General features: G+C 32.7%; 1 protein-coding gene across 2 annotated transcripts in view; it reads left to right on the forward strand.

The window, feature by feature from the left end:
- Positions 1-1,730: 1,730 nt before the first annotated feature.
- LOC111510846 (putative ferric-chelate reductase 1 homolog) overlaps positions 1,731-22,678 on the forward strand; it is an 85,943-nt gene continuing 64,995 nt past the window's right edge. The window contains exon 1 of one of the 2 annotated variants that reach the window (XM_074186322.1): positions 1,731-1,953. Coding sequence is in view for 1 of the 2 variants with exons in the window: in XM_074186321.1 (XP_074042422.1) it covers positions 4,530-4,559 (30 nt within the window). In the remaining variant the exon portion in view is untranslated. Of the gene's footprint in view, positions 1,954-4,400; positions 4,560-22,678 lie in introns of those variants that run through there. The other variant, XM_074186321.1, reaches the window with a different exon arrangement.

Raw genomic sequence — 22,678 nt, forward strand, 5'->3', positions numbered from 1 at the left:
TTGTTTAACCGCTCGATTCATTTTCTGAACTCCCTCTTGGGTCGGGAAGCCGGGCTTATAAAGGTAACGTTTTTTTCTACAAATCTGTAGTCGGTTCGATATTCAACTAGAGTTTTACCGGCGGTTGCCGACTGCATTCTTTCGCGGTGATGTCATGTGTTTGTTCGCTGTCTGGCATATCGATCAGGGGCGGCTTCAGATTCGTTACAGTATGTTGAAGGTCCAATTATTCAATATTGCAAGGAAACATATACCTCAGTTGAAGAAATATGTTGACGACGAAATGGCTCGTGAGAGGAACATAATTGTACACCGCCTCCTTCCTTAACATTGTGAGCTAAACCCGATCTAGCTAATATGGGCCCAAATAAAAAACCAAGTTGCGAGAAAAAACTTGACTTTTGAAATGGATAAGGTGAAAGGCCTACTAGCTACTGCGATAGAAAATGTTACATCCGAGTTATGGGAAAAATGTATTAGACTTACAATAAAAGAAGTAGATGAAAATTGGGTTCTCGACAGAATGAACATTGCAATGAATAATAAAATACTGTAAGTCATTTTAAACTTTGTTGCGGTGGTAGTGGTTTATGTGATTATTTCTTTTTGCGATTATTTGCAGAATTTTACAAATATATCAAGATAGACCACTTAGGGTCAATTTTATATAAATTAGATACATACTTCTGCTAAAACGACTTTTTTGATATCTGTGTGAAATGTTGCAAAAACCATATGATTATTCTATATGTTGAAATTGGAATGTTGGTCTGAAAATTTGAATTCAATTCTTGTACAAAACTTTGTGTAGAATAATAATGGTACCTACTTTTCTCATGAAACATTTTCACGGTTCAGTACTTTACTAACAACCTGTAAATTCGATCTCAGATTTTTTAATGTCAATCTTGTTTCCAACAGATGCAAATTTTGTATAGGAATGAATTTTTGTCATTAAATCAATAATAAAGGTTTTTCTCCTTTTAGCAACTCCATCCGTGGACACAGTGTATATTTTTTATATAATCAATATAATTCAATTATTATTTGTGATTATAGCTTTTGAATATTAGCAATCACTTGAAATTAATGTTTCCTCATCTGTTTAGTATAATTTCTGTACGCCATTTTGCATAAGACATATCAAGGCAATTTCTGATAATTTAGTGTAGTGCCTACTATTTTGGAACGATAGTTTCAAATAGATACCTACGTATTTAACACTTGACACACAAGAATTGATTTTTTTCATGAAAAAAAAACAAACTCAAAAAGACTAGATTTTCCCTGAAAGAAATGAGGATTGCGAAAATAATCTCTACTTTAAGAAGCAGCAGCGGTGTATTACTTTTCTCTTTTGAACGAATCAGTGCAAATCTCGCACAGTCGTCACTGGCATCAATAAAAATTATGTTGCAGCAGAAGATGCTTTTTTATACATATAAAAGCTTACTATGTTTCATAAACATGTTTAAGGTCGTACCAAAGTTATCTTAAACATTTATTACAGGTAGATAGTAAACAACTTAGGAGTTTTTTTTCATGAGTCTCGCGTGAAGTGTTATGACTTTGTGACACACCGCAGATACGAACATGCTGCCAAATTCTTTCGCAGGCGCTCGGAAATACCGTGTTATTTCGGAAGCTTTTGTAACTTCCTCTGCACCTTAACTATCTGACGTCACACCTGTCGACCTTCTTGCCAAGGAAATTATTCCAAGGCGGTGAATGAGTACCGCGCAAGAATGCGATAGTGCTGTCATACTCCGTTACGAGAAATGAGTGGTACCAGACTGAGTACCTCTGATTGATGAAAGTTCGGTGTCTTAAAAAGTGCGCTGAGGACAATATTCAAAGTGGTTGTGATTTTGTTTTTTGAACAGGGATTATTTGATGGTACTACTATCGCTGCCTTGACAAGCCGAGACTCTGAGACTCATTGTAATTCTTAAGGTTTGTGGATTTGATATGTGAATTACGGCAAGATCGAAAGGAAATATGAAGCGGCTGAGTGAGATTTTACTCTTATCTAAGAGAAAGTTTTTATTGGATTTACTTATGAGATATTCAGACTACTATTTCGAAATATTTGTTTTCATGAACTCAAATAAGGCGTTGGATTCTTTGAGTTTTGTCATGAATAAATTATGAAAGCTTGGCTGACTCCAACTAAAATAAAACAACTCGTAATCGGATGTATACTACAATTTGTGTTGATTTTCTTCCAAATTAGGAACACATTACTTCGATTCACGTGCATAAATTAATTGTGTTGATGATTTGAACCTTTCACAACTTGGAAAACAAAGTTTATTCGAAGGCTTTGAAAGGGCGACTTTGCTAATGAAAAAATTGATGACATTACATTGTTAACGTAATTATCAATAAAGGTCTGAGGTATTCACAGATATTGAAAACTCTTACTGAAATTTTCATCACAACGAAATTTCATTTTAGAGTGGCCATTTGTTTGAAGATAATCGGTACAACTACGAGAAATAATGTATATTGATGTCGGATTTAATGATAACACACGTATGCTGCTCTGTAAGAAGGTGTAGGAGTAAAAAGTGTTATCAAATCCCAAAAATGTTCTAGTGACTTGTATAGTGAATAATTGAAAACTTTTTGACAAAATATCATCGAAAACGTTCTACATTTTGTCGAAAAACAGGTATCTCCATTTGTTTAAATACAATGATAACGTAAAGTTGATATTTGTGTGTCTTCATTGATATAGCCTGAAATATATCCGTCTATTCTCACTGGAACAATAAATGAACCTTCAGTTCTCGTACAACCGTTAATTGGAAACACGTACTCATGTATTAGAACATATTCAAAAGGTATTAAAACATCATACAAACAAAATTTGAAAAAAATAATGGAAAAACACATGATTTAAAATTGAATCTGAGAAGTGCGAATGAAAAAAGAAAGTGATCGAGAATCATTGCCGTTTTCTACAAATAAAGTCAGGAAAAATAACATAATTATTTTTGGCCTCGAAGTAGAAGAAACAAATTATATATGATACTTCAGATGTTTCTCCATATCTTGATCTGCATTTAAATGAGGTGAATAAAATTTTACCCCGTCAAATTAGACCAACAAAATAGGAGTGAAGGTCCGAAAATTCGCACACGGCCCAAAATTGGTAGGATTGTTCAAAACACTATCATAAATGAAATGTGAAAAATCCTCATCGGTCCGATACCTGGGAAAAAAATTTACTTGGGGTTTTTCGTGATTTTGAGCTAAACAGCTAGTTTTATCATGAAATAAATTAGTTCAAACAAAAATTGTAGATCAAATAATTTTGTGTGAGAAATGTCTGAATACTTTTTTCCTAAGATATAACGATTCAAAAAGTTTGAAGAGTTCTTATCGTTATAATATGCACGTTTTCACCACCTTTGAGATGGTGTATAGTTCAAGCAAACGATATAGTGCAATCTACCTTCCAACAGCTCTCCTTTAATAATATAGTTAGGGAGCTAACTAATTTTGTTATTCAATAATCATTTCGGATTGTATAAGAATCACAATAACTATAACATATATATATATATATATATATATATATATATATATATATATAGATATAAAGCGATTGGTTGAACATGTCATCAACACAAAACACACAATGAATTACACCGAAGTTAGAGTATTGTGTACTGAAAGTAACTTACAGAAACGGCTGTTTAAAGAAATGTTCTTTATCAAAAGGAATACAAACAACATGAACAAAAAGACTGAGATTAACAACCTCAGTAATATTTATAATTACATCTTGAAATTGGAACTGATTCCTCCAGGTTCCCAAAGTAACAGATAGTGTGTGATTTTCGAAGCAGTGCTGAGTGGGCATATTTGGAAACTGGCTGTAAATATAATTCGATCGGGTCAGTCTCAAATGACCTAAACTGTAGGTTAATGAACTGACACCTATCAGAAAACAACTATTCCCCTGGCTAATACCACGAAGGACGTTGAATTATCAATTCAATCAATTTAGACACTTCAAATGGGGTTGAATCAGGAAGAGAGAGAGAGAGAGAATGTTAATCCAATCCAATTATTCTAGGAGACAAGTAACCTGCTATAAAGTTTTAAAATATATGTGAAATATTAATCCTGGTTGATAATTTAATGAAAAAGTGCAAAATACGTTCTCGTAAATCCTTGGATCCAAAATATAATTCTGTTTTTCCATTACTGATATATGGATAGAGCTACCGACATAATTACATTGTTCAAAGAAATTGATGAACCTCTATAAAATATGACGATAAAAAAGTCAATATACTTTACAAGCCACTAATAAGTATCTCACGTCTCAAAAGTAATTATTACGATAATAACTTTTATTACTATGTTATGAAAAACTCTCAAGGTTTTATGAGTAATCGTGTCCTATCACATTCAAAAGTGTGGAATGATTGGATGAATGCGTGTAGAGTATACATTCCAGATATTTTGTGAGCTACATTTAGGATGAGGGATTTTCATTGCAGTATTAGTCTAGGATGATTGGAGATTTCCTGATGAAGATTTCAGTAAGTGGGATTTTTCACTAGATATTTATATTAGGTATCTTCATAATGTATGAAAAATACTAGCAAAGTCGAGCGATACGTTATTCAATTTGCAAGTAGTCAGAGGTAACGAAACATTTGTCTTTACTTGTTCCTGAAATTATTCACAGTACATACAACAAAAAGAGTTAATTTGTGCTATAATTTCATGCAAAAAAAGTATTTTTTACGATAATAAAAGCTTGACATTTCGAAATACTTTGATATTTATTCATCTAAAAGAAAATGCGAGAAAACATTTCAATATTATATCCCTTTTAAGTAGAAGACTGATCTCTGATATCTTATTTTTACACAAAATTATCCCAAATGTCGTAGACAATGCCAATATACTGAACCAAACTGAAATCCGACCACCTAGAACAAACTACCTACTTATTCGTTCAAAATTCTCCTTAATGTAGAATTAATTTTTGGCAACATAATGATCAATGAACAAATAGATATTTACTTTATATTCCAGCAAAAATTAAAGAGCTTTTTGAGACGTCCCTCGTAGTTTTGCATTGTTCAAGTAAACGATATAGTGCAACCTTCCAACAGCTATAATATAGTTAGTGAGCTAACTAATTCCGTTATTCAATAATCATTTCTGATAATATAAGAAACACAATAACTATAGAAAATATATAATATAAATATTCAGTAATATTAGATACTTCTTCATCAATTAGCTCTATTACCAAATTTTGAAAAATTATTTTTACGCCTGATGCTTTGTTTCAATTTTCCCCAAATCAGCTCGATGGGATTGAAAACACAAAAATAAGGGGAAAGTCTCAGTATGGGGTGTCCATATTTCTCAGCAATACTCTCAAGGGCATACACTTTTTCAAATGTTTTTGTTTGTAAAACTTCAAGTAGGTGCATTTTGGTATAGTATAGAATACACATTGTTATCCATTAAAAAACTTTGTATTTCATCTTTCCTCGAATTTTTATTCGGTACTTTGATGAGCTGTCGCGAATGATAGGAAGCGTTGTCAAAAACTATTACACTATTCTCATCCAAATTTGGGATCAATGTGTTTTCAAACCATTACTCGAAAATATTAGCTTCCATGTTCTTATGATAGTCAACATTGCAGTCCTCAAGTTTTTTTTCACATAAAGAATTCGGAACTTATCCTTTACTTCCTCCGCAATGCACAATGATTAGTCGCTATATTTTGTTTACAGGCATGTTATTCGTAGGTACACATTCTCGAACCATCAGTCTATCCTTTCGTAACTGTGTCGTGAGTGTCATACTAAGTTTCGTCCAAATAGAAAATTTGCCGTTGTTCTTGTCTATATATAATTTTTTGTTTAAGTACTTGTTACGTAATTCCACTATTCTTCAGCTTTCCTTAACTGTTTGACGTTTGTTTATTACTATTTTAAATATAAATCCTAGTTTCTTTATCCAATTCTGAAGAGTTTTGTCACAGCTGCTCACATTATGGGCGAAAGTATTCAATTTCTTCCGTATGATTTCAGTTGTAGGACTCTTATTGTTTTTGTAACAGTCGTATATTGTTTTTTTCAATGATTTTATTAGATGAACATCTGAAGGTTTTGGTAATCCTGTATCACATCGCGTTTTGTGTTCATGTTTGTTTTTGACTGTTTTACGTACATTGAGAAAGGAATTTCGGTCAAATCTAATGTTGCTTGTAATCGTTTGGTTCCCTCGAAACCAAATTTGAGATGTAGATTCTTATATACATTGTGACATACTCTCGGTGTTTCAATATTCCAATTCATTCGAATTTTATCATTTTTCGCATTGTTCACCATCGCTTTTGGAATCACTACACTGGAAAAAGTCTGAGTTGTTATCACACTCGTTATTACTATTATTACTTGTCCAAGGACGCCACATTTTAAACAGATAACAAAAATTTCAAGTAATTATAACTGCACCAATATCGAATTTCAACACTCAAATCGCAATCAGTTGCTGAACTGAATATTGATGACATGACGGCGATACCGCATTCCCCGATTTCTATTCATCAGCGTAACATGACTTCAAATTTAATTTTATGACTCTTCAGCCAATCATACAACTCTGTTAGTAAAAATTATCCGTTACGAACCGCCAAGTCTACAGTCCACGTGGACTAGTTCGCTGCCGATTCATATCTATGTATTGTTTTTTTTACCTTTGAGAGTGCCGCCAACTTTAGGAGTGCACAATATCGTTTACTTCGACTATAACTATATACACTCATAAGTTCATATACGTGCATATTTTTTCCATGTTTTCTGTTTATTTTTTAGAGTAGCTTTTTTCAAATTGACGCCCATGAAACATTCAAGTCATATGGCGATGAATAGAAATCCTTTTCAAATTGACAAGTTTTCAATTTTTGTATATGGAGAATTTATTGATATATTTTCTAATATGACAGTCCGTTTAAAAGGGACTATATATATAAAGGGCATTTTTTCACAAACTACAATTCTCGATTAGATCTCCACAAACTTTATTTGAAAAATATATATCACATGTTTCGCTTACACAGCGCGGCTTCATCAAGTGATTGAATACGTCAAGATGCTTCTTACACTAATATTTATATACTACAGGCAACAAGGCAACAGGAAAAGTTAGTTAAAAATAATAAAGACAAAACATCCAAATTCGAGAAATTAGAAGTATATAAATTGAAGTGTGGAACGTGTCCTAAGGTCTATATTGGTCAAACTGGCAGATCATTTAGGAATCGAGTCCAGGAACATCAAATAAGCTATGTGAATGAGTAAACAAATTCAACATATTCAAATCATCTTCTAGAAGAAAATTTTGCACATTGAAAATAAAGTTTCGAAACTAAATCATTTGCAGGCAATGGAAATTAATAAACTTAAATTCAAACATTTTAATGCATGGTCAACTGAATTTGATTGGATCCCCATTATTTAACTTGTTTTTTCAAAAACCGAGAAAGAATTATTATTGATGTAGATGTGAGGTAATATGCTTCAAAGAAAAAACTGATCCACAGGTACGAGGAGCTCAAAAAAGCATACATAAATCCAATAGTATATAAATCAAACCACGCAACATACGTCATACAAAACAAACATAACTTTCCCCCACCAGAGAACATAAAACTCATAAAACAAGTCAATAAGGGAAACCGCATGGAGATTTGGGAAAACTTGAAAATCCATAAATTTAACAGTCAAAAATCACTTATCGAGGAACAAGTACAAATCAAAAAACACAACAGGACCTAACAGGACATAACATTCAGTATATTAAACAAATCAATATACACTCCTAGAAGCAATGAACCTGGAGAAGGTTCAACACAAACATTAGTACCTGATGTAATCCAAATATATATATATATATATATATATATATATATATATATATATATATATATATATATATATATATATATATATATATATATATATACCGGGTGTCCCACATTTTATGTGACAGGCAATATCTGGTTTGTTGAAGGAGATACACAAAAATGTTTTATAAAAAAGTTTTAGGAGTTCATGAGAGCTATATTTTGATATAATTTTTAAATATACAGGGTGGTTGGTGTAGGTGCTACAGACCAAAATTCCATTTTTTAAAACAGAACGCCCTGTATATCATTACATATTCCGATGCTACGTTAAATTCTGATATCATTTCATGTTTGGTTTTTGAAATTCGGTTACGGCGTTGTTGAGTTATTGCTTAAAATGTAAAGTCTTGAGAACGACTATTATTTTTAAAAATATCTCATACAATTATTCTCTCGGCATCAGATCACATGAAAATTAGTCAAAATTTTGGGTGTTCGAAGTAATGGTTTCAATTTTGAGTTGTGGAATTCAGTCAGGAATCATTTTGAATATGAAACAATTGCGAAATGGAAAGAGGTGTATTCGAAAACAAATTTTTAATTGATAACAATGTAAATAATATAACTTGATAAATCATTTCATAAGAATGGTAGGTACCTAGAAATAAGTCATAAAAATTGTTCAAAGTGATGCCCATTAGATATTATACAGGCTTCGAAAGATCGAATCACTTTTCTCGTACAAGTCGCTCTTATAATATCAGGCGTAATATCACTGCACGCTAGTCGAATTTTCATTTTCAGATCATCCACATTCAAAGGGGGAGTAGTCAAAACAATATCATTTAAATAATCCCATAGGAAAAAATCAAGCGGTGATAAATCTGGGGAACGAGCCGGCCACCGAATTGGACCCTTATTACCAATCCATCTATTTGGGTACGTTCTATCCAGATATTCAGTAACAACCTGTGAATTGTGAGGAGGAGCACCATCTTGTTGCCACCAAATTCCTTGTCGTTCTGCTATGGGAATATCTTCCATCAACTGGATCAAATCATTTTCTAGAAAATGTAAATATCGCAATCCATTGAGATTTTCATTGAAAAATGAAGGTTCTATGATGCGGTCATTGAACAATCCACACCATACATTAATACCCCAAGTAGTTTGAAAATTACTTTCGCGGACCCAGTGGGGATTTCCTTGATACCAATAGTGACTGTTATGTCGATTCACAACTCCATTATTGTGGAATCGCGTTTCATCGCTCCACAAAATTTGACTGAATATGTTAGGACTTTCATGTAATATTACCTGAATACAAGCAATGAATTCAAGTCGTCGTTCAAAGTCCGTGGGATTCAAACCTTGTACCAACTGAATTTTGAATGGGTGGTATTTATTTTCTTTCAGAATTCTCTGTATATTAGATTTACTCACACCGACTTCTTCTGCAAGAGTACGGATAGAAACATGTGGATGAATAATAATATAAGCCAACACATTGATCTCTAAATCTTCAGTTCTAACAGATCTCGTATGATGACGATGCTTTATAGTAGAAGGAAATGACCCAGTTCGCAATTTTTCTACAACTCTCGAAAAAGTCATTCGTGACGGAATGGGTCTGTCTGGAAAACGTTTTTGGTATAGACGTTGTGCTTGACGGCAGTTTTTCTGACATTCCCCAAAAATTAATAACATATCAATGCAATCACTTGGACTAAACGCGAAAGGCATACTGGAGTTTTCGCACAAAGAACACAGTTACTGTTTTGCAAATAATCACTGAATCGAACTGACAAGTAGATACAATTCAACATTTGTTACTATGGCATCAACAAGCATAAGCTACTTGATGAAATTGTGCAATATGAAGCAATTCACTCTCAAGTTAGTCACATTCTCAAGAATTTCAATATTATATTCAACTGATATCGATATCGTATCGTAGAGGTGAGAATAATGGTTTGTATTCAGTAGTAGTCTAGTTCAATTTAATAAAAGATATAGACTGGATTCGTGTACGAGTAAATAAGTTTTTTTGAAACTTTATGTTTAAGGAAAAGGGCAATAACTCAACAACGCCGTAACCGAATTTCAAAAACCAAACATGAAATGATATCAGAATTCAATGTAGCATCTGAATATGTAATGATATACAGGGCGTTCTATTTTAAAAAATGGAATTTCGGTCTGTAGCAACTACACCAAACGCCCTGTATATTCAAAAATTATATCAAAATATATCTCTCATGAACTCCTAAAACTTTTGTATGAAACATTTTTGTGTATCTCCTTCAACAAACCAGATATTGCCTGTCACATAAAATGTGGGACACCCGGTATATATATATATATATATATATACATATATATATATATATATATACATATATATATATATATATATATATATATATATATATATATATATATATATATATATATATATATATATATCATGTTTGTATATGAACGATTTCCATGAGAAAATGCAGGTTTCTTCTTTGAAATGAGTCAATATACAGCAAAATTAATTATTATTCAAAGAAGTAACTTTCAGACACAAACTGGAAGAAAAAGCCTTTTCGAAACAGCTACTTTCATATGAATATTGAATTACACGAAAGAAAAATACTTTCGAAACAAATACTTTTTAGTAACACGATACAGAATCATCAAAACAAAAGAAAAATAACTTTTGTTGGATAACTCCTTCCTTCACTTAGACATTCAATTCATTTTCTACTACGTGTTTTAATATAGTATTCTTCAATTTGCCAATTTTAAAAATATTTTCAGGTCGAGGATTCAGCAATGTATTTTCTAATGTGACATATCAATTAAACGTATTATTTTTTTCATTACTATTGTTCTTGGATTATGAGGCTTATTTGAAAATGACCATTAAAATATTGTAAAACACAATACTTCAACAAAGCACGAAGTGGTTTCTTTGAATAAGTCACTTCTATTGTAGAACTAATTATTTTCAGAACTTTTTCCCATGACGTAAATTACGTATTTTTTCAAATGAAGGTTTGTTGAGTAGTGAGTTTGTTAATAGAATTGAAAACTTTTTATCTCAACCGATAACCTTCGGAGACAATTGCTTTTTGACCCCATTAGACAGTTTTAACTGTATTCTAGTTACGCATTACATTAATAATATTTTGAATGCCTTTGTAAAGAACGCTTTTCTGGTACACTTGTAGGTAGAACGTTCAAAGCCCGCATAAACGAACACAAATATAGTTTCCAGAATGGAAAAATAAACTCCAAACACTAGTGTTTTTTTAAAAACGTAAGCTGAATACAATCGTTTAAATTCAGTTAGAAGTATCGAGTCCTCCAGAAAAATTGTCTTCATAAGAATAAAAAAATATTATGTTGATGAATTATTGATAATGGAGATAAAGTTCCGGGAATCAACCCTTAAATGCATCTTGTTGCCGTCTGGCAACGATCCCATATTTAGATACGTAAAATATATGAGAACGCAAATTAGAGCTCGCTGCATACCTTAGCCGATTGGCAACACACCACTAAAGAATAAAATCATAATAGTTGAGCGGTGGTGGCGCCATTGGGAAAAAGTGGACAGTTATTATCAGCTGGCCACCGACTCGAGCACATGGTTTTGTTTCATAAAATTGAATATTCAGTTGTTTTGCTTCAGTGGCTTTATGAGAATTGCAAAATTGTGTTTCCAAGTCTTTAAGGTATGTATTACACTTTGATACTCATATAGATTACTCAGAAGTTGTTTTTTTTTTGAAAAATTGTGAATTTGTTTTGATGCCGATTGGCAACATCATGCATTTGGGGTATAGTTGTAAGTGCTGGTGTTGTTTCAGAATGAGTAATGCAAAGCGAATTCTATCAGAAGCAGAGCTGATAGAATATTGGGAAAACTTTACCGGTCTAGAAAGTGAGGATGGTGGGGATGAATGTGAAACGGATAGTGAAGATGAACCTTCTTGTTCTGTTCCAGAAAACGATTTTACTGATGAAGTAGGTTTGGTCGAGTTCCCAGGAGAACCGTTGGAGACAATTGAACAAGAGGTTAGCGACAATGAAGATAATTTCCCCTTATCCTTTTTTCAACAAAATGACAAACAGAAGAAGGTTACTCAAAAAAATATCATATGGAAACAAAAAGCTATGCAGCTAAACGAGGACCAGTTACAATTTCACGGAGAAACAGAACTTGCTACTGATATTCGTAAATTAGAATCACCATACGATTTTTTTACTTACTTTTTTTCGAAGGAACTTTTAGATAAAATTGTCGAAGAAACGTATTTATTTTCTGTCCAGAAAAAGCCAGAGAGGCCTACTGTCTTTACAGATATTGATATAAAACAATATATTGGTATAGTAACGTACATGTCCTTAGTCAATATGCCAAACACCCGATCTTTCTGGAGTGATGATCTTCGATTCTCGAACATAGCTGATGTTATGCCAGTAAACAAGTTCGAGAAAATCAGGCAGTACATTCACTTCAATGATAATGATGCTTTCATTCCTCTTGATCGTCCTGGACACGATAGGCTGCACAAAATAAGACCCCTGGTCGATCATTTGAATAAAAAATGTTCGTCAGTTGCTTTGGAGCAACATCTTAGTATAGACGAACAAATGTGCTCCACCAAAGTGAGACACTATATGAAACAATACATGCCGATGAAACCCCATAAGTGGGGTTTCAAGTTCTTTGTTTTAGCAGGTGTGTCTGGTTTTGCATATAAATTTGAGATCTATACTGGTCAGGAAAAGTTTGAAAACACAGAAGATAATGAGCCCAATTTTGGAGTTACTTCAAATATAGTATTACGATTAGCAAGGATCATACCAAGGATGAAAAATGATAGATTATATCATGATAATTACTACACAGCTGTTCCACTCATGGTGCATCTCGCAAAACAAGGAATTTTCTCTTTGGGTACTATACGTCGCAACAGATTACCAAATTGTCAATTACCTACCTGAAAAAAGTATCTCGTGGTACTAGCCATGAATATGTAGCCACGGTTGATGGTGTGGACATATCTTCATTGATTTGGAAAGACAACAAATATGTTACGCTCATATCATCATTTGCTGAGAAAAACCCAGTTTCAAAAGTAAAAAGATTCGATCGAAAGAAAAAGGAAAAGATTGAGGTCGATTGTCCCTATATCATTTCTGAATACAACCGCCACATGCGAGGAGTGGATTTGCTAGACAGCTTGAAGGGGAGATATAAGATACGTCTGAAAAGTCGAAAATGGTACATGAGAATATTCTACCATCTTATTGATATGACCCTTGTGAATGCTTGGTTACTCTACAAGAGAGTGCATTCTGAAAACGGTCGTGCTAGCAAAGTCAAGAATCAGGCCGAATTTCGCTCTGAAGTTGCCTTTCATTTGTGCCAGTTAGGTGCATATCGTACCAAACGTGGTAGACCTAGTAACTTGGAGTCTGAGATCGAAGAGAAAAGAAAAAGTGGTCCAACTAAACATGTGCCACCTAAAGAAGTACGCACAGATCAAACTGGTCATTGGCCGATGCCGCAAGATTTGAAAATGAGGTGCAAATATCCCAACTGTGTGGGTTTCACACGTACCAAGTGCGAAAAATGTGGAATTGGGTTGTGCTTAGACAAAAACAATAACTGTTTCAAAAATTTCCATGAATAATTTTTTTAGTACTAATGCATAATGTAGCCAGTTGGCAACAAATATTATTTTTATAAGAACAGACTGAAAAATAAAGATTAATTTTTTTTTATTATTTTTCACTGTTACTTCTTTATAATTAGTTGTGACTTTTCGATATTTCGCGAGAAAAAAAATCATGCATTTAAGGGTTAAGGCATTTGCATTGTCTTCCACTTTCAGAATCTTTTAATTTCATTTCCCAAGTGTTGATAGTTTTTGAGTAGATAACAAAAAAATAAATGCTTTCTTTTTCGTCTCAATTCGTTCATAATAATTGCAACTTTTTGTGTGCTGTGAAATTATCATAATGAAATTTTCTAGTAAAGAGTTTAGGTTTTGTAGAATTTCTTATGTCTCATGGCATTACTCTCTAAATATAAAGATTTACAACTATGACAATTTATTGCATCTTCAGTATTTTTTTTAAATAATTCTGAGACACTTCTATGTCGATCAACTGCAATGAAATATTACAAACATGAGAATATACAATAGTTGAATTACAGTATTTTGTAATTCACGTTGAAGTCAGTAACCACAAGAAAAGATAAATTGATGAATATAGCCGTTAATTACGTGGTAGGAAATTAAAATGAAGAAAAAAGAATTTAAACTTTGTATATTTTTTACCACTTTTATTTGTAATTTGTACTCAACAGGTACTCAATAAAGCTAAGTACCTCTATTATTACCTACAATGGTGTTATATAAGGGCTAATGTAATCAATCATCATTAGTTTAATGTGAGTTTGAAAATGTCCTTAGAGCAGGGGTTTACAATTTTATTTGGCCAAGGAACCTTAACCAAGCATTCATTTTTTGACGGAACCCTAGCTGGTTATTTCGATAACTGTTCGGCCCAAACTTGAGTATGCATCCGAAGTTTGGTCAAACGAGAATGCAACGCTATTAGGTGATATAGAAAAAGTGCAAAATAAATTGCTGAGATATCTGTATTTCAAAAAATATCATAAATGGCCGGATTATAGAACGGTGCGAACATCAACACTTAGAGCAGAATTTATAATATTATCTCTACAGCAAAGACGTTGTTTGAATATTATGATATTTTTGTATAAAATCTTAAACAATAGAATAAATTGTCCGGAAATTCTATCGTTAATACCTTTTAATGTACCGCTGCGACGCACACGTTCATCATTTGAATTTAACTATCCTGTAAATTTATACGGATCTAGATCTTCTCTTGTATACATGCTCCGATTGGCTAATCAAACAGGTGTTTTAATATCATTGGACTGGACTTTATCGCAAAACAGTTTTCGCCAATTGATATTAAATTATTTGGTTAGTATTTCTGAATAACGTCTCCCTGTCATTCTGGTATATTGGCAGTTAAGGTTGTGTAAACATTATGTTGCTATTTTTAGTATTAATTTTATTGTATATGTATTAGTATTGAACTAAAATTTTTGTTTTTTTTTTTGTTATATCCATGTAATTAGGCTAATCAGCCTGTTTGGATGAATAAATAAATAAATAAATAAACTGTTCATGTGACGACTCGCAGAAAGGAAAAATTATATATGAAAAATAATAATTGTAATGTTACGACAATTTGATATGAAATTTTTCAATATATTTTCTTATAGAAGTACTAAAATTAGGCTTATGTCCGACAGTTGGATGTGAAGATCCGAAATTGCACCCAGTTGTTTAGTGTATTTATTTCTAGTGTAAGCGTAAGCTGAAAATTCAGTCTCGCATCAGTTAGTCGTCACAAACGAAAGCAGAAATAAGATAGATTTTTCAACAATTGCAGGGTATTAAGATCTAAAATAGAGCGCGCGGAACCCCTGTGACCCTTCTACGGAACCCCAGGGTTCCCAGGGACCATCATTCAAGAATCTTACTTCCACCACTCCATATCAAATTGGTGCTAATGAAACAGTTTGTCAGAGCATTAGACAAAGAAGGAGATTGTTTCAAGTATCTTTCTGAAAAGTTTCCTGGTGTATCCGATGCTAAACTAAAAGAAAGAGTCTTCGTTGGGCCTGACATAAAAAACTTTTAAAAGGTGAAAGCTTTGTCACCAAAATGGAAATGAAAGAAAAAAATGCCTGAAATTCATTTAAACTTGTTGTAACAGGATTTCTTGGAAACAAAAAAGACCCAAACTACAAAACTTTAGTTGCTGAATTGATACAAAACTACAAAATGATGGGCTGCAACATGAGTGTCAAAGTCCATTTCCTTCACTTACATCTGAACTACTTTCCCGAAAATCTACGGACTGAAAGTGAGGAACAAGTAGCAAAAGAACGTAGATACCAAGGTCGGTGGAATGTTAACATGATGGCAGACTACTGTTGGATGTTAAAAAAGGGAAAATTCACAAGAACACAGCCGAGAAAGTACCAAAAGAAGCTTTGACGTAAAAAGAAAACGTTTTAACAAAGACTTATAATCACTTTGCAAACACTTGTGTATAACTATTATGATTAGTTTAGCTATATAACATTGTTTTTTGCTTTTACTTCATGTTAAAATAATAAAAACAAATCCACAATTCCTTGTTTTTTGTACTTTTTTAATTATTTCATCCTTATTTTGTTGGCAAATAAGCGCAAAAAAACTACATAAAGATCAGTTAATGAAATGAAAACAATTAAAAAAAAAAAAATTTTTTCAGGTCTGTGATTGAAGATGTCCGGAGTCAGAAATCGGCATTCACGAACAATTTTCTGTGGCAGGTTTTCTAGATTTGTAGAATTTATTTAATTAGTAGTAAATGTTTTGATATGGACGACACTGTTAATTTTTTCTGCACTGGTAGTTTTTGTTGAATCAAGTTGTCACAGAACAAAAAGTAGATAGTTGGCCACTGTCACTTCTTCACGAATGAAGTATCCCGTTCTATCAGAAATAATAATAGTAATAATAATGACTTTATTCACATTACAATGAAAATGATTAAATTCACATCAATATATAAAATAGACATTACTGAAAACGTGAAAAAAGTAAGAAAGCGATAAGTGTAACACACTTGTTTCGCAATAAAAATAACAATCTACACATATTTAACAATCTACATATTTTTTTTTACACATTTCAAATAAAATATACCTATGACTAGTGTATATCAACTGAACATATATAGATTCAGTACTACACAAATATAATATAGACAGTACACTGAACAAAATTACACACAATATAAGAGAAATATTGAATTTAAGACAATGAACTTTGGCTACTCTTGATAAAAATTTTGGGAAAAGGCAATAATAATGTCTTTTTGCAATGGTGTCTTCATTCTATTAAATTTTGAGTAAATTTCCTACCAGCTGTTAACAAAAATGTTTTCAATTTTTTTTTTTGAATAAAGCTGGAGATTTAATATTTTTTATATCTTCTGGTATGCTATTATAAAGTTTAATGGATATAAAGGAGTGAGCTCTTTGTGAGATTTACTTTTTCAGTATCAGGGGGTACGTTAATTTTTCGCAGTGACGTGTAGAGTATGGGTGATCACGAGATTTTGCTTTGTTTGAACTAAAATGGTATTTCATGCTTGTACTGAAAGAAAACAACTGTCGCACATCCAAGTTTCCACACTCTTTATACAAACGCTCTGTTGAAAATCGCCGATTTTGTGACATTATGAGTTTGAGGAATCTCTTCTGTAACGTTTCCAGAGGTTTCAAATGTACACGTAGAGCTGATCCCCAAGCAGTTATTCCATATCGTAAATGACTCTCAACAAGGGCCGTATATAAATGTTTCAGTTCGTTGAAAGGTACATATCTTTTCAGAACTGTTTGGAGTTTTTTATAATATATCTGATGTGGTAATCCCATTTTAGATGTGTGTCAATATATACGCCTAAGTATTTCGATTGTTTAACAGACTGAATTGTTATTGTATGGTTTTGTGTAGTCAGAATATTGAGTTTGTCATAAGGACAGGCATTAGATGCATTGCAACTGAAAGGAAGAAAATTCGTTTTCTCCACATTTACAGTCATGAGTCTGTTATCAAGCCACAGTTTCAATAGTTGGAAATCTGCCTCTACCTTTTCTTTCAATTCGTGCCAACTGTCCGCTTCATAAAATATGGCGGTATCATCCGCATATCCTATTATGGAACCCACGCTATTTATTTCAAATATATCATTTATATAAAGGTTGAATAATAAGGGGCCCATCACTGTGCCCTGGGGAATTCCACATTTAATTTCTAACTCATCACTAGTTTTATCTGCTATTCTAACAACTTGTTTTCTGTTTTGTAGATAACTTTCAAATAATTTCGAACATATACCTCTGACTCCATTATTGTTCAGTGTTTGTAATAGTAATTGGTGGTCAACCGTATCGAAAGCTTTTTTTAGGTCGATTAACAGGCAAAGTGAAGGTTTTCCTTTTTCTAAGGATTTGTGTACTATTTCTGTTAGTTCAAGTATCGCATCTTCGGTAGATGTTTTTTCTTTGAATCCAAATTGTTTAGTCGAAATAAGTTTATATTTATTGATAAATGAACATAATCTTTTCTTCACTAATTTTTCGAAGATTTTTGAGAGGTGGGTAATAAGCGAAATAGGTCTATAGTTATCGATGTGGGTTTTATCACCTATTGACTATTGTTGACTATTGTTGTTTTGAGGGCGTTTGGCCAGATACCAAGTGACAAACATCTATTTATTATGAATACTAAGGGTTCTAAAATGAATTTTGAAATAGCTTTCAAAACTTCCGCTCTGATTTCATCGTTCCCTGGTGATTTATTATTTTTTAATTCATTAATAATAAAATTTAACTCATTTTTATCCGTTGGAATTAAAACTAAGGAGTTAAGTAAATTATTAGTGACTGGGGTGTAGTTGGGGTTCCTAGGTATTTTGTTCGATAAACTCTTTCCGACGTCTACAAATTTATTATTGAATTTATTGGCTATGTCCCTATGGTCAATTAACAGTTCACCTGATCGTTCGCGATTGGACTAATAATATTTACTTTGCGTTTAGTACCCGTGATTTCTCTAACATTGTCCCAAAGTTGTTTAGTGTTTTGTTTATATATTTTATTTTTATAATAGTTTTGCTCTTCTGTATCTCGTTGGTGACTTTGTTCTTGTGATATTTGTATTTATTTATCAGAGTGATACAATTGGGGAATTGCTGTAGAGTTTTGAAAATACGATTTTTGTGATTTATCATTGCTAATAAAGGGCTTGTTAACCACGGTGCAATCGTTGTGTTACTTCTACGGGGCCGTTTAACTTCAGTGCATTCGTTGAGAGTAGTTAGGAGGCTAGCGACAAAATTTTCCAGTGCCTTGTTGGGATCTTGTGTTGTATAAATATTTTCCCATGTTATATTTTCTAGTTTGCTGAATTTTTTTTTATAATTGAGGTATTTTATATATTTGGTGATATGTTGTTTATCAGGTTTTTGTTTTGCGGTGACTATTATGTAAGATTATCGTTGAGTGGTCTGTTATATCTGTTTTTACAATAAGAGGTAAAATCATGTCTGAGATATTGTTTTCTTTTGATTTGATGAAAATTTGATCCAGATAAGCGCTTTGTCTAGTAGGTTTGTTTATAGTAGAGATATATCCGTATTCATTCAAAACATTCAAATATTCTATTGTATTTTCTTCGTATCCTAATAAATTTATATTTATGTCGCCAATAAAAATGTAATAGTCTTCTGTTTCTCTTTGATTACTTTCAAAATAAGTTTGAAGTGTATGAATGAAGTCATTGATATTTGAGGAAGGTGACCTATAGCAAGATGTGATAAATATCGACTTTTTATTGAATTTAATTACCGTCTTTAAAAATTTTATATGTTCTACTTCAATAATGTCGTATTGGAAATCATAACCGTTTTTTATATATACTATGGTACCGTCATTTTGATTAAATTCTCCCTGGTTGAAAATAATTGAGTAATTTGGAAGGTTATATAAACTTGTATCTAAAATTTTTCTAGTTTCTGTTAAAACTAGGCAGTCGAAGCTAGTTTTGACATTTTGAAGAAAAATTTTGAATTCATCAATATTTTTATCAATACTTCTTATATTATTGTGCAATATCTTGAAGTCATTTGAGTCATTCACTTTCAATATATCTTTACATTCACTAACACTATCAAGAGAATATGTTTCAACTGAGTTTACTTCGAAGTCTCGAATATATTGATCCATTTTTTTTTTCAATTTTAATAATTAGACTAATTCAACTAATCTAAACTAGAACTAGGCTGATAGATGGTTCCGGTATAAGTTTATAGTCATTATTCTCTCCTTCTACTGTTGTTGCGAGTTTTTATTTTCTGAACTTCATTTGTTTCCTTATTTGATTCGTCAGTGAGTTGTGTTGGTGTATTCGGCTTTTGTGATTGATTCTTGGTTAGAGGTTTGGTAATGAGTTGGGAATTTTCTCTTGATACTGATGGTGTTGGTGTGCCAGGAGCACTGCGTGGTTTCTGCTGGGTGAAATTTACCGTTTCTTCTTGATATTCTAGTTCTTCTGGTGTATAAGATTTGCCATTGACATGTAATCGGTTTCCTTTCATGTAAGTGTTTATTTCCTTATTTCCTCTAGCCAAATTGAGATGCTTTTTCAAGATGCTATTATGCTGTCTCTGTTTATTTGTTAAATCGTTACCTATTGAGACCTTAGTGCCTTTCAGATTTTTCGCATTTCTCAGTATTGCTGCTTTCATTAGAAATGAAGTGAACTCAATTTTCAGTGGGGCATCGGTATTTTTTCCAGGAGTATAAAAATTGTTGATGTCGCTTCCGGAAATATCAATGTCCACTAGGTTTTTTACTTGATTTGTAACGAAATCTACCGATAGTTCTTCCGATTTGGTTTCCAGCCCAAAAATAATTATATTATTTTTCCTAATTTTTCTATCGAGGCTTTCAAGTCTGTTCCCTAACTGCTCATTTTCTAATTGAACCGTGTTTAATTTTCTCTTCAAGTCTTCAATTTTCAATGTGATTCTCACTTCAGTAGCTTCAATGAGTGCTTTTATTTCATCTTTGTTTTTCATAATCTCTTTTAAGATGTCTTCATTTGTGATAGTCATTCTCTAGTGTATGGATCCCTTTATAACTTTGCCAACCACCTTTCCTTCCTTTTTTTAAAATTTTTATTGACGGTGTTAAAGTTGCAGATTTAGAACATGTACAAATGGATAATCGACAATCTATCAGACAATTAGTTGAGGCGTCTGGTGTACCAGCTACTAGTGTTTTTCGGATTTTGAAAGCCTACAAATTTCATCCTTTCAAAATAAGTTCGGGAATTAAACAAAGATGATCGTGATCGTCGACTTCAGTTTTGTGAGGTGTTGAATGGTGAAGTGAACAGACATAATTGTCGTTACTGGAGCGATGTGATTCCTCATTGGGTAATCATATTGTTGGACCATTCTTTATTGCCGGTAATCTCAATGGAGACACATACTTAAATCTATTTCAAGACTAGGTGGAGGTCATTGTGAAAAATTTATTTTGTTTCCACTGATATTATTTGTTAATAATTCCCTCATTGAAATGAACGACAGCAAATTTTCTGTCTTTTTTTTAATAAAACGTTCAACATTTAATTTCTCAATAACGAATGAACCAATTTCAAAAAAGATTACAGAGATAATAGAGAGACAAAAGACCTATCAAAAGATATATCACTCAATCCCCCCTGCCATTGAAAAAATAGAGGTGGTAGTTGCTGACCGCAGGGGGATGAAGTTTCGGGTATGATTTTCATATCAGAATTAGTCCCCCTAGAAATAAAAATTGACGTATATCATCAGTTCGGACTTCCATTGTCTAATATAATATGAATTGATTTGATAACCCTGAAAAAAATCAAAAAGATTAACCGAAAATAACAATTTTATTAAACAAAAAACTGAAATTACAAGGAAATAGCATACAAAAACAACCAAACAAATAAAAATTGAAATATGAATAAAAGCTGAAAAAATTGAAAAATTTAAAATATTAGTAACAAAAAATGAAAAAATAAAAATTAAAAGATTTCAAACCAAGTTATGTTTTACGTTTCGATGGTGAGTATCCACAATTGTCTTCGGGTGATAACTGGACGTATTCCTTCGAGATCTGACTATTTATAGGTCATTCGAGTGCTTTCACTCTTACCGCTTCATTGGTTTTGGCGGGAGATGACCGTTTGGCGGGAGATGACCGTTTGACAGGAGTTGGTCGTTTTTCGCTTGATTAGAGGTTTCCATATGTTACGTATTTCTACGCTAGCTTGACAGTGGAAGTACAAACTGATGAAATACACCACGAAACATTGTCAACCACCTTCAAACAAAAATTGACGTGTTCTTTGAAATTTTCGATTACATGTCCATTTCTGACTCACAGGGGAGGTCAAGTTGGAACGCCCTGTATACCTCGACATAATGGACTACATACTTATTGAGATATGGAGCTACAAAACGCATGACATTAAAACGGGCAAAACTGTTGAAACAACCATTACCATGGATAACGACTACGCTTTCTCTGAAGAAGTGATGCAACTCTGCGACTTCGAAGCAAAAAATCTTGTTATTCATTATTCAGTGATTGCATTCTTGCGTGCTTGGTTAATGAAAAAGAATAAACTATCTTTGGAATGGTGCCATATGAGATTCACAAGTGACATTTAGTTAGGTAATTCGTTAATTATTATTTATGTATTGACGGAATTCGCTTGCACATGTTACGTCATTTTTGTTTGAAGTTAGACATTTAGGTATTATTGAGGACATCAATTAGCATAGGATTAATATTTTGAGCAAAAATTCGAGCGGTATCATGAGATGGCTGAACATGTCAATTGAACAAACATGGTCCTGGAAGTAGGAGCGTGTGAGCTGATGGGTTCATAACCTTCCACAGTCTGAAAAACAAATAAGGAGAATCTTGAGAGGTAGTATTGTAATCTGGCGTGAAAATGAGTCCAGTAAAGATACATTTCCCACAACAGGACAACTATCTCTCATCGCATGTTTCGGTAAACAAGTTTACATCATCAGGAGATGATGCGTATCAACACGCCTGAAGAACAC

The sequence above is a fragment of the Leptinotarsa decemlineata genome, unplaced genomic scaffold (assembly GCF_025532065.1).
Source record: "Leptinotarsa decemlineata unplaced genomic scaffold, Ldec_3_MD MMD2_tig00078422_RagTag_RagTag, whole genome shotgun sequence".
NCBI classification, from domain to species: Eukaryota; Metazoa; Arthropoda; class Insecta; order Coleoptera; family Chrysomelidae; genus Leptinotarsa; species Leptinotarsa decemlineata.